The sequence below is a fragment of the Rhagoletis pomonella genome, unplaced genomic scaffold, assembly GCF_013731165.1.
Source record: "Rhagoletis pomonella isolate Grant_MI unplaced genomic scaffold, Rhpom_1.0 Rhpom_scaffold_00001, whole genome shotgun sequence".
Classification (NCBI taxonomy): Eukaryota; Metazoa; Arthropoda; class Insecta; order Diptera; family Tephritidae; genus Rhagoletis; species Rhagoletis pomonella.
The window spans coordinates 34,590,912-34,606,666 of NW_023458555.1; the positions used below are offsets into that span (position 1 = coordinate 34,590,912).

Consider the following 15,755-nt stretch of genomic DNA (forward strand, 5'->3'; position numbering starts at 1 on the left):
GCGCGGCTTTTGCCATTTTTGCGTAGGCGCACATTGACGCGGTGGCGGTGTTGTCGCCAAGTTTTCTGTTCGCACTGCCGTTGGACAAAGTGCAATCAGCTAAATGCCGCGTGCTGCTTAGGCTGCGGCAGGGACGATGGAAAGGCGCTGCAACAAAATAATTGTAATTGCATAAAATTTCATTTATTAATTAAAAATTTTCACAACTGACAATCCTATGAGAAATTATTGTTCCAATGGGCATTTTATTGCCATACCATGTCTTGCCATCTCATCGATCAGCTGAGGTTGATAGCAAAGTAATCTAAGGCCATGGAGGGAGAAGTCAGGTATTGTCGCATAGTTTTCGAACCTTTCATCAAAGAGGCAAAGCCCTGATCAGAATATCGCACACCTTCTTCAAAAGAGGCACAACTCAAAATTTGGCATTCTATAAATTATGCGCTAAAAATGTACACAAAGCTTTTATTTACCTTTCAGCAAAAGCTGGAGTCAAGGCACATTAAACAGGTAGTATCAGTAGAGCAAAAACAACATTTGCGTGTATTTTTTTGTTGCTTCTGGTATCGAAAGTGTCAAAAACTGTTCTGAATTTTTTCTTCTAAATAAAAGCGTGCCATGTGAAATACAAAAAATTATAAAAAATAAAAAATTGAAATTGGAAAAAATAAAAATTGATGCAACTTTCTTTCCTAGTAAATTTGTTTGCTTCTCGAAGCATTGATCCATCCTTTGCAAGGCCCAGTAATCAGCGGTCGTGCTGCTGAGTTGGGCGAACGTTCCAAAAGCTGCTATTCAATCGCTTGTTTTGTATGGAAAAAGGTTTCACATACAAATGGATTTTAACAATTCAGAATTTTTGTGAGAAAAAATTAAAAATATTTGACATTTTCGAGACCAAATAATTTGAAAATAAATCAAATCAGCTGCTCTACTGATACTACCTGTTCAATGTACCTTGGCTGCAACAAATTTTTGTTATAATTTGTCAAAAAAAAACCTAAGGTAAAGTCTCCCTTGGCCATAGGATTATCGTGTGCTAAGAAATAGTTTTTCGCATTTTCTTACAAACGTGTAATTTTTAGTTATGCTTTTCTGAAGACAATGTGCGATATGTACATATTACCTTTTGGCCGCAGCTCCACCCTCGCGAAGTTCGGTTTAACGTTATGATTGAAAATAAATTCTTTCAGCCGAAACTAATATATACATTTTATTAACAAAATTAACACAACAGGTCTCTTTTTGGTTTCCACATATCGGCATGGAACCACGCGATTTCCTTTCGCGGTCAGATGCTGATTTCTCTTACGGAAATTGGATTTCATGCCGGAGACCAGCACGAAACAAAAGTGATCCGATGTTAGCGCTCGCCTTGTTAGCGCTTATTTTGTCATTTGTGAAAAATATTTGTTTACATTCTTGTATTAAAATCAAAAAAAATTTCACTTCATTGAAACGTAAAAAATTACCGGAAATTAAAATATTTACGTTCGATTTGTATTTCCCTCAATCGATTCTTAAAATTACAATGCACCCTGTGTGATGGTGCTTTGACTTTCTTCACATAGGTTTGCGTCTTTAATATTCAAGCAGCATCCATCTTTTGCTTTGCTCAGCGCGTTCGTCAGCAACAGAGTTGTTATTGCGCGGCGCCGCAACGGCCGATTTCAAATGTCAACCAGGTGCAAAGTAGCAAAGCGAATAAAAACATTCAAAACGGCGACTGCGCCCGCGAATTTCAAGTTATTTGTGAGAAAAAGAGTGCGAAATCTGCAGAAGGATAATGTGAAAAGCGAAGTAATTTGCAAGGCAAAACACTGCGCAAGGATATAGAGAAATAAAATGCCTTACGGACATTGGGGATAACTGCTGTGTCCTGTTTAGTCAGTGGCAGTTTTCAGTGGATATTCGTTGTGTCTGGGCGGAGCGGGCCTTTGTAAAGCGTTTAAGTTGTAGTGGAAAATTGTTTTTAATATATTTATATTTCAATGGAATATTTAAAAAGTATGTAAATCTACAAATAAAGAAAAAGCAAGGTGATTACACCGCGAAAATTGCAGCAATAAAAATGAGATAGTAGTGCAGTGCACGAAGTGAATTACGGCTTGCTGGTTTGTTTGAATGACTGCCTGTCTGGCTGCCTGCCTACCTGGCTTGGTAGTCTACATGCTTATCTACCTAAACAATCTGATTCACACTTTTATCCTGTGGGAATAAAAGAAAATCTTCGCTGTGCGACGCTTTGAAAAACTATGCTGTATGCAAAACCGGAGCAGCAACCTCCATTGCTTGGGTAGAAAAATTCATGAAAAATCGATATTCGCAATAAAAACAAGACCAAGGGAGAAAAGGCAGCCGCACTCTGGGCAACGTACATACATACATACCTAGTTGTTTGCGCCTTTCCGATTGGATGAATGGACAAGCTTGCGGCGTTGCATAGGCAAATCCAGTAAGAATAAACAACTACATATGTATGTGCATGTGTATATCTAAAAGCATAAAAAAATATGCCAACTCCACCATAAAATTCAGTAATTCTTTGTCTGGTTTTTCGTTTGGCGGCCTGTGTCCTAAATTCTTTTGGTCGCGTGCTCAATTTTGTGTATTTTTGGAACTCCATACACTTAATACGTACATTTGTATGCCCATACATACATATGCGAAATAACCATTATACTAACTGCCATTGCTTGAAAGGAACTGTTAGCTAGGATTTGCAAACTGCGACACTCATACCTACCTACATACACTCTTGCCAAAAATTTAAAACTGCCTCCTAAATAGTACTTCTGTGTATGCCCACATTTTTGATTTAGATTTATTCTTTTCGTATGCTCCAAATGAGTCATGAGAGTTTTTGAATGCCTTAAAAAATAATTTTGTGAATAAAATTTAATGGCAAAACGAATAAACGAATATAAGTATATTTTAGTGTGTACTAAGAAAGTTTAACGTGGTTATTTTCGGTTAATATTGCATTCAAGTTAAAACTCACTAGCCGCCAGTATTCCATTCAACATGAAAACTCGTCTCGTTTCGTTAACCTACCGCGGCAGCGCTTCTGTAGATCCGCGCTATTCCGCTGCTATGCTGCCATGGACTATCAATGATATTCGCTCCACTGAGAGTTACTCGAAGGTAAGTGTTAAGTATGTGGTCATATGTATGTATGTATATATAAATCGTTATAATGTTTGAATTATTTAAATAATGGACCTTATGAATTAAAACTAAGCAATTGCTTTTTCTTAAAATTTCGGACCTTTAACTCGATTTACTCAAAAAAATTAAGTGAAATTTAATGTGTACTTTAAAACCAATACTCTGAGTCTATGTTACAAAACTATTTATGTTACTATTGTTGTTTTATGTTACTATTGCTATACCGACAGCAATTTAAATGTTTACAATTATTTATGTTTTGTTTTGGTTAACTATTGTACTTAATAACTCTATTATGTACAAAGCCGATTGGCGTTAATTAAAAAAAAAAACAAATAGCAAATATCAAGGAGTCTGAAATTTTAAGAAGAAGTAATTATTGCTCAGTTTAACTCCTTACCGGTTGAACCCGAAAGTCGGCAATACTACCAAAAGAAAGACCATCCTCGACTTGATAATTCATACACATTTTTTCGTTTTCCAATAAAAAACGTTCACTCATTTTAGAAGTCCAAAACGAGTAGAAGTTCGAAGCTAATTTAGAGGTTGAAAAAGGCACTCCCGAGAAAAAAGTTTCAAACAAAAGTTATGTATTTTTATCCCCAAAATTTGGGCCGCTAGTAGAATGTAAAGTTTAAGTCTAATATAAAAAAAAACGGACTTCCTGCCAGTTTAACCCACTTCCGGTTGAAACTGAAAGTCGGTAATACCACCAGAGGATAGAGCATCTCCAATTTGGTAGGTCATATTTTTACGTTTTGCAATAAAAAAAACATTTCCCTCCATTTTAAAGGAGGTGGACGGATGATTTAGAGCAGCCTGTATATATGTATGTACATATAAATTATACTACATTTTTTCCGTTTAGAGCTCATCGGTCTTGCATTATAATCCTCATTAACATAATTAGCTTTCGTAATATAAATTTTATTCATAAAGCATACAAATGTAAATAAACAATTAAAATCCATCAACAGCATTAGCATCCAATTAATGACCCAACCAAATCTAGGAATTCTTTCGCATTCATTGAGCTCCATGCAAACCACTTATCAAATATTCGAAACGAAAATTACTTTGTGGCCAGCACACCTTTTAATACAACGTTATCCAGAATAAAGCTATAAAATATGTACATATTTAGTTAAATGCCTCCTACACACCTACTAAGTACCCCCGTCATCAGCATTCATATTTACAAACGCCTGGCATTGACATCGTGCACACTGGGCATTTATCAAGTGGCAACAACTTTTCCTCTTGTCACAACTTACTCGCTCGGATAGAAGCGGAATAGGGAGGAAAGAGTCTAAAAGAGGAAAGTGAGTGTTGCAAAATAAATTAATAAATACACGCGCTACAGGATATAATCACTAGGCACCAACTCAATTTGCACTGTTGAGAAAATCTGTTGTCATTAGCTTGCTACAGAAGCAACAAAAAAAAAAAACAAAAACACTGATGGGCATAAAGGCGAACGGATGTTATAAATACTATAATTTTCTGATTTGTTTTTCGAACAAAGCAAGTTTTGCATTAATACGTTTGACGAGTGATTTACATAGATACATAGCAAATAGGAAGGAGGAGGCGTTGGCTTGAATTGGGGTTGTATCAGGATATGCGGTTGGTTAGTTGAAGCCCTAAAAATGTTGTGACTAAAGCGCATTAGGATTGCAAAATATATGTATGTATCTTCGTATGTACGTATGTTTGTGGTGTATATGTATACATAAGCAGGCTTGTTGTATTTTTCTGCAAGTTGCTTATCCCTCATTGCTCACAAGAACTTTCTTCGTCCCCTATCAACGTAGTAGTGTATTTCACCCTATCTATTTCATTAGAGGGAGAATATAATCCTCCCTACAGTTAGCAATAATAATTTCGAATTATTTATTTAACAATTTTTTCATAGTAACTATATTTTATAGGTCCGCAAAAACCACCATAAAATGTCACAAAATGCAAAAGGTTAAAAAATCTTTAGTATAAAAAAATGGTTAAGTAAACAATGGGGTATTGTTATTGGAAGTCTTCTGAAGAGAACAAAAGTTTTCCGATCGAAAAATATTGATATTCAAGAATTCTATACCATTTCTACGAAAAGTGGTTTTTTTCCATATAAAATTCATGGAAAAATTTGAGTGCTTTGAGCGACCTCTAAATGTTTTTTGATTTCAAAATAAAAAATAGGGGTATATTTTTTCGGTATAGAACAATCCTAGGGGTGAAAGCATAAAAATTCTGACTTTACTTTTTCACATGCATTTTTGGACCACCCTAACATACATACATTAGGATGGTCCCTAAAATGTCAACATCATGAGGCTTCCTTCCAGTTTGTTCTACGTGCAAAGTAAAGGCATCCGCGAAAATTTCAAAATTAAAAAAATAGGGTTCCCCCCTACCAGAGTTTGAAAAAATTGAATTTTTTTTAAATTGCAAAAATTCAAAAAATATTTGAATTCGGCTAGCGAGTTGGTGAGTTTAAATGGATAAGTTGCAATGATATTTAAAACTAATGATCCAAAAGCAAATTTTAGTCGAACATTTTAATTTTAAGATTTTTCAAACCTTGTTAGTGACCCCTTAAAATTTGTTAAAATTTTTTTTCCCGCTTCTTTATTTTGTACTTGTAATTTTTTTTTTTTAATATTTGAAGATTCTTTTATTGCATTTTAATCTGCTCTTTGTGGTTTTACTTAATATGCCTTTTTTATTTCCATTTTCCACTCTCTGTAGGTATCAATTCCATATACATACTACTTATTTATTGGCCTTACCCCACAATACTTATCACATTCTTCAAAGTCTTCTCGCTGAAATTTCAAAAGCACTTAGAATGTTGTACTCATTTGCATTTGTTTGCACATCCTTCATTTTGTTTGCCGCCTCTACTCTCAATATTTGCATTAGCATAGACATGCATAACTGGTGGTTGTCGCCATAAACCTCGACATGAAAGGTACATACATACAACAAAAAACATTAAGAGCTCAATTTCAATTTCATTATGAAGTTACTTTTTTGTTGCCAAGTCCTTTTTATTAATACTTTCCCGCCGGTTTAGGTATTCTCATTTCTTTTATTTTATTTTCTGGTTTTTGTAGGCGACACGTTTCGAGTTCTTTGTGTTTACTACTTTCTTGTAACTGACTGACTTATCAGCGCACTTTGTTATTTTTGCTCCACTTTCAACCACACCCTAACTGTTTTAATAATATCTGCATTTACTTATTTACATAAGAATGTCTGTGTTTTGTGGCAGTAGTTCCTCCCCGTTAAGTACGTAGGTAGCTGTCCTATAGTGAAATCTAAAGCTTGCTTTTGACATTAAGGAATAAGTGCTGAATTTCGTCAAGATATCAACTTAAACCATTTCCAATCGTGCCTGTTCTACGCCCAAGAGCAACCAAGCTTTAACGAAAGGCTTAGATATATTATCCCGCTGATTGCCTATAGATCTGTGCCGGTTCAAACTAGTGATGACTGATCAAACCTTACAACCTTTTTGTACTAGTTTACAACTAGTCTCTAATAGCTTTTGTATGACTGTACGCATTTCATTGGCTTTGCGTGAAGTAAATAAAACAACAAAAGCCCCTACCAAGCAAATTGTATTAGTTGCGTTTTTTTACTCATTTCCAGTAAAATCCAGTAAAAGTTTTTACGAATTTTCATGTTTTGGCGTTTTCGTACGCAAAAACTTGCAAAGTAGGGGAAATTGAGAGAGCGAAAAATGACAGCTGAAGTTGCAAGTTTTTACTGGATTTTACTGGATAAATTTTTACTTGTAAGAATTTGCCAGTACGAAAAACAGCTGATCGCATGTTGCTGGATGAAATTTAAACTAATAAGGAAACTGTTTGTGGATTTTTATTGTGGAAATTTTCAAAACAAACATATTTAAATATAAAATATATCGTTTTATTGGGAATATGCTGCGAATAAACAACCAATTTATCAGCTGTTCATGAAACTTGCAAATTATTACTGGAAAAGCGTTCGCGTACTTTTTTGCAAATTTTTTCTATGAGAGCGAATTCTTAGAAATAAAGTTACTGGAGAGTTATTGGCAAGTTACTGGATAATTTGTAAAAAAACACAACTATTGTTGTGTAAATTTTATATACAATTAAGTATGGTGCTAATGTATGAGTTTTCTTTCGTCGATGGCATATCTACTTGATTGTGCCACTTGCAGGCGAATGTTGCTTTTCTTCTGGCGGAGGACAATCATACAAGCACCTCCTTTCTACTATTTACATATGTACATTAGACTGCCTCTCCAAAAAAAGTTGCAGCTTTTTCCGGGGGGATCACAAAATTTATTATATTTATTTGAAGACTTACACCAAAATATTTAGGAAAAATCTTAAGATTTACGTGAGCTGGACCGATTTGAAAATACCTAAAAAAAAGTCTTTAATGAATAGAAATATTTTGGCGCAAGTCTTAAAATATAATACATTTTATAATCCCTTTGGAAAAACAGTACCGATTTTTTATTTATTTTTTTTTTTTGTATAAGGAGTGAATCAGTCTAATGTACATATGTACATACATAGATAGATACTCAAGTTTGAGCATACATAAATAAATGCATGTATAGCTTCGTGTAACAACAAAACTCATCAGCATAAGCTGTAAAAGCTTTTCACGTTATAATGTGGCGGCCGGAAAGGTTGTTTGAGCCTAATGTATTGACGTCAACTCGACTCGGCAGAAAAAATCGATAAATTTGTTTTTATCCTGCAGCTAACAAATGTCCTTAAGTACCTCTATATAGGCGGAAATATAATATTGTTGCAAAAACATGAAGCATAGAGCATAATAAATGAAATGAATGTAGTTAGTTGGAGGAAATCGTCAAGTATATGTACGAGTATGTATGTATGTATGTATTTAGAAACCGACAAAGCACTAATGTGGTAAAGGTTAAAACTAATTAGGTGGTCTATTTTAAGACTGCCTATAACTACGTACTACATATTAGGGATGTTAATTTTTTCGCTTTTTACTATCCCGGAATTTTTAGGATGTCGTTATGACAATGCCGGCATCCCGGGATTAGTCTCGGGATATAGATATTCATTACTTTTCAACAACTTAAATCGAAAAATTGCTTCTATCTCTCCTACAATAAAATAAATAATAAGTAAATGGGTTTGAAACCTACTTTTTTATTTAAAGTGGCGTTTTTATTTTTTCTCTCTGACGTCAGAATTTATTTTAAAGGAAAAAAATAAAAAATTCAATGCAATGTGGAATAAAAATATGGGTACCAAATGCAAGAGGAAATTTCTTTAGAATAAAAAAAAAAATTAAAATTTTTTGAATTCACAAAGACGAATGGGTAATTTTTTAAGCTGATAAAGTTAGAAGGACGAAATCCGAGGATGTTATCGAGTCTATATAAGTCTTTAACATATAATTTTTTTAAAAACAATTATTGGGAAATTTCAAAGATAAAATTTTAAAAGGACATTTTCAATACTTACCAGTTCATATGCACCGGAAAATTGAATCTGATTAAATTCTACAGAATTTCTTCTTTAATTTACCCATACTTTTTCTCTAGGCACATTGCACTGAATTTTTTTTATCATTTTTGATTAACTGACGTCAAAGTGAGAAAAAGAAACTAAAAATTAAATTTTACTATATTTGGCCCATGGTTTCGCGATATATTGATTTTTGTGTGTAAATTTACTATCGCTTGGTGTTATGTATATGTGTGATGAGCTAGACATTTATAAAAGAATATTAATTATTAAATAAAAAAGAAATATGGCCAATACTGGTCAAGAAAAGGAGTTTCTAATATTTCCATCAGTGAAAATTACAAATCCCGAAAATTCCGGGATTATTTTTTTTATTATTATTATAAAAGGCCGGGATTCTGGCAATAACATTCCTAGTACCCATGGTGAAATGAACTGAAGGTGGCGCATTCCCGAAACCGCTACTTTGGTTTTGCCGACTTTGACATTTATGGCAATACGTAAACAAACTTTTTGTTTAGAGACAAGTGCAAACGTATTGCAAACGTATTGTGTACTTTCAAGTGAAAAATCGAAGTAATTCGTGCGTTCTGAAGTAAAAAACGTATTATTTGTAATAAAAACTTCATAAAAATGTCGTGTCGTGTGTTGAATTGCAGCAGCCGTAGAGGTAAAGCCCCCAAATGCAGCTTTTTTTTGTTTCCCCGCGACGACGCCTTGGTAAGAAAGTGGGTAGAGTTCTGCCGGCAGGAGAAGCCACTTTACGGACCACTTTTAAACACGACATGTTAAGTTGAAAACGTTGAAATACCACAAATTACAAATTAAAATCGGAGGTAAGCAAGCATCGACCACTTTCTGCAGGAAAACATGCGCGACAAGATGTTATCACTTTTTCGGCACCTGCAATGCAAACACAAAAATTCTAAATAGTTAATTAATAAGACCTATTCTTTTGAACACATTTCAAGAGTCGTTGTATATTTTATGTTAACGTAGTGCTTAATTTTCTATATTCAAAGATGGCTTGAGAAATTGGTGAATCGAGAAGAAAACATGTTTTCTCACTGCAAATTCACAACTGTCAACTCATTGTTCTTCGCCATATTCTTTGTTTACCCGTTGCCACATATGTCACTCTGCGGGAATGCGCAATCTTGTATTCTATCGTTCTTGCCTAGTACCTACATATACATACATGCATAATCTATTTATGTATAGGTACTTATGTATGCAGCATAGGCGTTAGTTTGCACTTCTAAAATAACATTTTTGTAAAACTATTCGAAATAGCGGTCATCTACCTCGAGGCCCTGAAATCCAAGTAGATAAAAAAAAGTTTTTGATGGCTTCATTTCGATGGCTGAGTGGAAGATCGACCTATCTCAGCAGCCCCAGTTCGAAAATGCTCTATCTCAGAAAATTGTTCAACAACGCCCTATTTTATAATTTGATTCAAAAATGCCCTACCTCAGCACATTTTCAATGTATTTTCGTGTGAGATAGGGCGTTCTTCAACTCAAATTCTGAAGAAGGGATCGGGCGTTTTCGAACTGGCTGCCCAGATAGGTCGATCTGGTCGGTGGATTAGCTCAGCGATAGCGGAAGTCAATTCGAGAGACGATGAACAACTAAAGAAGGAGATTGAGCAGTACTGTGCGGCATTTCCAAACTCATTTGCTGGAGCGGAATGATATGAACAGATGTTGCATATTTTTTAGAGGCACTAAGTTCTGTTATTTTATTTTCTGTGGACTTCTTGATTTACAGGTAATAGTTTTTGATACCGCACTCAGAAAATGACCGGGAATTTTATACTAAATAAATACTGAAATCAAGAACAGCGACCTCAAAAGTACCGTAACTCCGAAAATTCTTACACGGAGTACGAAAATCTAATTTCAAGATTTTTTTTCTTGGCCATAAATTCTGCTTTAATGATTATTGTTAGATCGTTTACGACCAGGCACCTCAAAATAATCGTTAAATATCAAGATTTGTATTTTTAGATTATTGCAAAATCGTTATATTTTTATTTTTATCTTTATTTTTATTTTTACGATCAAGAATAAACGTAAAATATGATTTTTTTCGGCCAAATTAAATCGTTATTTTTATTTTTGCTTGCGTTTTTATGACAGATTTAAATCTTCTATGAGCTAAAAAAATCAAATCTGAAAATAACGGTTATAATATGATCACAAAAAAAAAAAAAAATCAAAAATAATTATAAAAAATGTATCGAAGAAATAAATTACGATTATTCTTGAGCGAAAAAATAAAATTCATAAAGTAACAGATAAATTTGTTCGGAAAAATAGAAATCCGAGTGTAACGGTTAAAATATGATTTTATTATAAAGATCATAGCCGTTAGGTTAATGTAGAAAAAATGTAGATTTTATTGTGAATTTCGGCAGAATATCTATTCACTAACGTTTGTTCCGCAACTTTTTTTTTTGTGTAAGAGAAATAAGTCTTATTTTAAAGTTATTGCAAATGCGTGTTAACAAAATGTGCGTGTTTTTGGTCGAAAACAGTGCACTGAAATTATATTTAAATGAAAACTTAAAAAATATATTCTTAAAAATTCAAAATAACAACTCGTGCTCATATCAGAGAATGTTTATAAATTTAAAATAAATTATAATAAATTTATAAACGTTCTCTGCTCATATACCCGTAGTTGTGTACGTAACGTATACGCCCCATAGCACCATACACCATGTCAGTTAACACGTCTACTCGCACGCCTTAACTTGAAAAGTCGTATTATTTAAAAGTAATTAAATATTGGCGTAACATATTTTTCTACAGTATTCTTCACGAGAATACGTGTATATTAATTTTTTCAGGTATAAAAGAATCTCCGTATGAATTCCGAGTGTGCCAATAAAAATTGTAAAATTGGAATTTTTGCTTCGTAAATTACCCTCATCTTGCAATCAATGTGATTTTTTTTTTTCATTTCGTGACACACTAGTTTTATATTACTCTAGATTGGTTCGTTTTGGCAAGAAGAGCATTTTAATCGTTTAATGTTGACGTTTTTAAGTATCTTGAATTTTCGGTGAATCTCCTCAGATACGCTGTATTTGATGTCAACTTTCATTGCCCCTAATATGAACATTCCATTTGAAAGCTTCCCGTAGTTATTAAAAAAAAAAAAAAAAACAATTCTCATTTTTTTAACCTAAATAAACGTTTTAAGGTTAAAATTGTTCAAATACTTGATTTATTTTTTATTATAAATACTTGTTTCTGAAACACCATTGGTTGAAATAAATGCACGAAGAATGCTTTAGCGTTTTTTTTTCTGCCGACACCAAAAAAACACTCGCGAGATTTGCTCATTTGCGAGAGCGAAAATTCTTCTTAGTAAGTTTTTAGGACCTTGCGGATTTTTAAAGAAGATTTTAAAAGAAAAAAATTTAGAACAACGTGCTCCGAAATTTCCCAAAAACCAAAGTTTTTTTGTATGGAGATTTTTTATTTTATTCTACACTACCCACACAGTGCTTGTTATCTGTGCTTAGTTCAAGCGGCTCATTTTATTATGTTTTCAAAAGAAACAATTAATTCAAAACCGGCTGCATTTCTGAGGACGGCAACGTTTTGGAAAATCATGTTTTTTTTTAATTTTTACGGTTTTTGAGCTGCACATCGTCTCAATCTGAAGGATATGTCTAAATTGAGTATATATCTTAAAGGTAATCCAGATTTATGTAGGTTTTCAATAAAAAGTTCCTTTAATTATCGGACTTTGTTTGCACAAGAAGTATATCCGAATTTGAGAAATTTCCTCGAGGTCCGTCCATATAACTAGTTATGTTTATATATGGTAATAGCAAGTTATATAAAATAATTAAAATACTCCAATTAAAGCGGAAGAATCGCTGTTTCAATTGAGTTTCAAATGTGTACGAAAATGCGGAAAAAACTAAAAAAAAATAACTCCTTGCTAAATACAGTGACTTACATAAGTGTTCATGCGTTAATTTTTTATATTTTCACAACGTTTTTCAAGTCAAGTTTGTTTTGTTATTTTTCTATAAAAATATTGTCAGATTACAATGTTAAAATTTTGTTGAATATTTTTTATGAAACTCTGCTTTAAATAGATTTAAAAAAATAACAAAAAAATGTAAGTTGAAAAACGTTGTAAATATTTAAAAAAAAATCAGCACGTGAACACTTATCCAAGGCACTGTATATATTTTAAAATTTTAAGAATGAAAAACGAAAACTTTTATTCCAGTCGGGCTTGCTGTTAGAATAAAATTTTTCTCTGAGTGCATCTTAACTCTCTAGCGGCCTACTTAAAGCAGTAGACAAAACGTCTCCTTTCCGAGTTTCTTTTCTGAGTCCTTAACATCCTTTTCCATTTAGTTGGACTCCATTTTAACAGTACGTTTCTATTTAGGACCTATCGTTAAATGAACTTGAAGGCAATGATTGATTGAGGCAGGGAAAGCATAAAATTTGCAAATCTATCGAAATATGCAAAAGCGAGACCATACGCAACGCATTGTAATTACCCTTAGTATAAGCTTTTACATATATGTATTCGCGTCAATTGTAAATAGCCAGAGCCCTTCAGCCAAAGGCAAGCACTTTTGTCTGCTCTTCTTCGGTAAACCTTTAAAATGGTTTCACTTAAAAAAAGGGATAAACCTACTACTAAAGTATGCCCATGAATTTCCTACCTCCTTTCATTAGTGACATCACTGATTCCACAACCACATATAACGCAGCCTACCTTTAGGCCATACCATTTACCATAGTTTATTTGCACTCCCTCCCACTCACACACCTATACAACTCAATCTCTGCATCCAGGCATTAGATTTCAGTTGACGCTGTCCAAAGTGCCATCGACTTTATTCGGTTGGCTGCCCTTTGCATGTCCTTATGTGTCGCTTCTTTAAGCTCTTCAAACACGCAACTACCAACTTGTTTTTACTAACATTTTCACCTCTGTCGGGCACTCGTTTATAACTCGCTTCGTTGCGCGCTCGTTTACTTTGTCGTTATTTACCAGCTTTTTTGTATCCTTCTGTTCGCTTTTTTATATGGCATACGAGTATGGAGTTAAATATTTGATGGCCTCTTTTTTTTGCTGCCACTTAGATGTCGTTTTCAGCATTTAACTAAGGGAAGTGGAAATAGTAAAAAAATATTTTAGTGGCCTTATAGTTTTTAGTTATTAAAATTTTTTAAATATTATTCGAAATTTATTTCAAACAAAAAACGTACGTATGGGATATATGTACTTGCATAAGTAGCTAAGAAGGCTTTAAAATTATTTATGCTGAGCACGTTCTTGTTCTGTAAATAGACGAGCCCACCGTTAGTTTAGAGACCTACGAAAAACCCTTCCCAACTTAGCCTCTGCCAGTTCCCCACAACATCGTAGGAAACTTCTTTCTCAACAACGTGCGAAACAAAAGGCCATGAAACATAGTGCAAGACACGATATGACGCAACCCATAGACACAGAGCTCCATGGGAGACCAGTAAAAGATCCTGGGAGTCTAGAAGAGGAGCCGTCAGGATTGTATTCCATAAGCTCCTACTCAGACGCCGTGGTTAGTCTTGGAGCCTCCAGTATATCAGATGTGGCTGTCCTTCCGAGGTTTAGATCGTTCGTTGTCCCAGTTCTGCCTGATGGAGAAAAAGCCCTTTAATTTTTGGTAAAGTTAAACCCTGGAAGGCTTAGGTCTATAAAGCTAACGCACAGCCCGTCTTCTTCTTCTATAACCCTAAGGGTGGAAGGGTGAACCTTGCTGTAAACAGTAGAGCGCCTCTCTGTTGATTAGAATGTGTAGGGGGGGCAGCTCGAGACGCACCTCGAGAGCCGCAGTGGATGTTATTATCATTGCGCCAGTGATGCCCATGCAGGCCAGTCGTTTTAGCATACTAAGTTTGGCCTGCGTGGACTTTACTTCCGGCTTCTTCCACCAGACGTGTGCAGCATAAATTAAAATGGGTTTGGAGATCATACATCCACCTTTAGGTCCAGTTCCGTCCCATTAGTTTCCGGCATGTCCAGATACAGGCCCTGTTCGGATTCCTTGAAAGCTTGCAATCTCTCCGCTAGATATTTGATCTCTTTAGAGAAGTGTATCTTTTCTCATTGGAGTAATGGATAAAGCAGTTTCTCTCTTTTCCTTTTCCTGGGGAACATAGTCATCTTGGGGTTTAGGATGACGATTTCATCCGCATTGCCCTGAATGTCGGAAGTCATTTTCACTAAGAAGGCAGAGTGGTTCGTCTACTACGATGGGCCATTCAAGAGGGGATGTCACGCTCCCCTCATAGAGAGGATGTAATGGTTCTGGATTTAAGGATGTTTCTGGCTTCCCAAACCCCTTTACGCCGGACGCAATCATCTATTAGGCAGTGTTCCGGGTTATCGAAAATGTGCGGCCTCCACATTAAGAAAAATTGTCACTTAATTCCTGTCCACATGACAATTTTTAATTTCTATGCCTAGTGGAAATTCGGCATAAGATTATTCTTTAAACTTTAACGAATTGCCCTGCATTTTCCGCAATCTAATGGGAGCCCTAAAAGTATCGACCAAAAGCCTTAGCATTCCATCATTTCAAAATAGAAAATTACAATTTAAAAATAAAGCACTACCCAATTTCGTATTTTTCACAGCCCACAAGGCTCAGGCAATCATTTTTGTTAGAACAAGCAGTAAATTCGATATCGTAAAATGTTATTTGTAACGCGCGTCGTCAGCTGAATAAATGGCGAGACTTCCCTAGAGCATATTGGTGCCGAAGAGAGCTAAGAGAAGTGACCGAGTGCAAATACGAATGAGTGCGGGTATAACTGCCGTTGGGACTGCGAGCGGCCCCACAGAGCGATTTGCGCTGCTGCTGTTTGCAATTTTGCCACTATTATTGTTGGTGGATTTCATTAAAATGCGCGGCATTACTCCTGTACCAGATGAATTGGTTGAATGGCTGTTGGTTTATTTGTTTAAGTTGATTGGTTGGGTGGACTGAGTGGCGCTGGTGGGTGGGCGGCAGGTGATTGAATGAGTCGCTTTGTTGGGTGTTGAACTGGAGCG

At 34.9% G+C, this 15,755-nt stretch overlaps 1 protein-coding gene across 1 annotated transcript in view; it reads left to right on the forward strand.

Annotated features, from left to right (window-relative positions):
* Positions 1-1,638: 1,638 nt before the first annotated feature.
* Positions 1,639-15,755, forward strand: part of LOC118743246 — a 169,983-nt gene continuing 155,866 nt past the window's right edge. The window contains 2 exon segments of the mRNA XM_036475811.1: positions 1,639-2,007; positions 2,823-3,144. Of these exon segments, the coding sequence (XP_036331704.1) occupies positions 3,025-3,144 (120 nt within the window). The 5' untranslated portion in view covers positions 1,639-2,007; positions 2,823-3,024.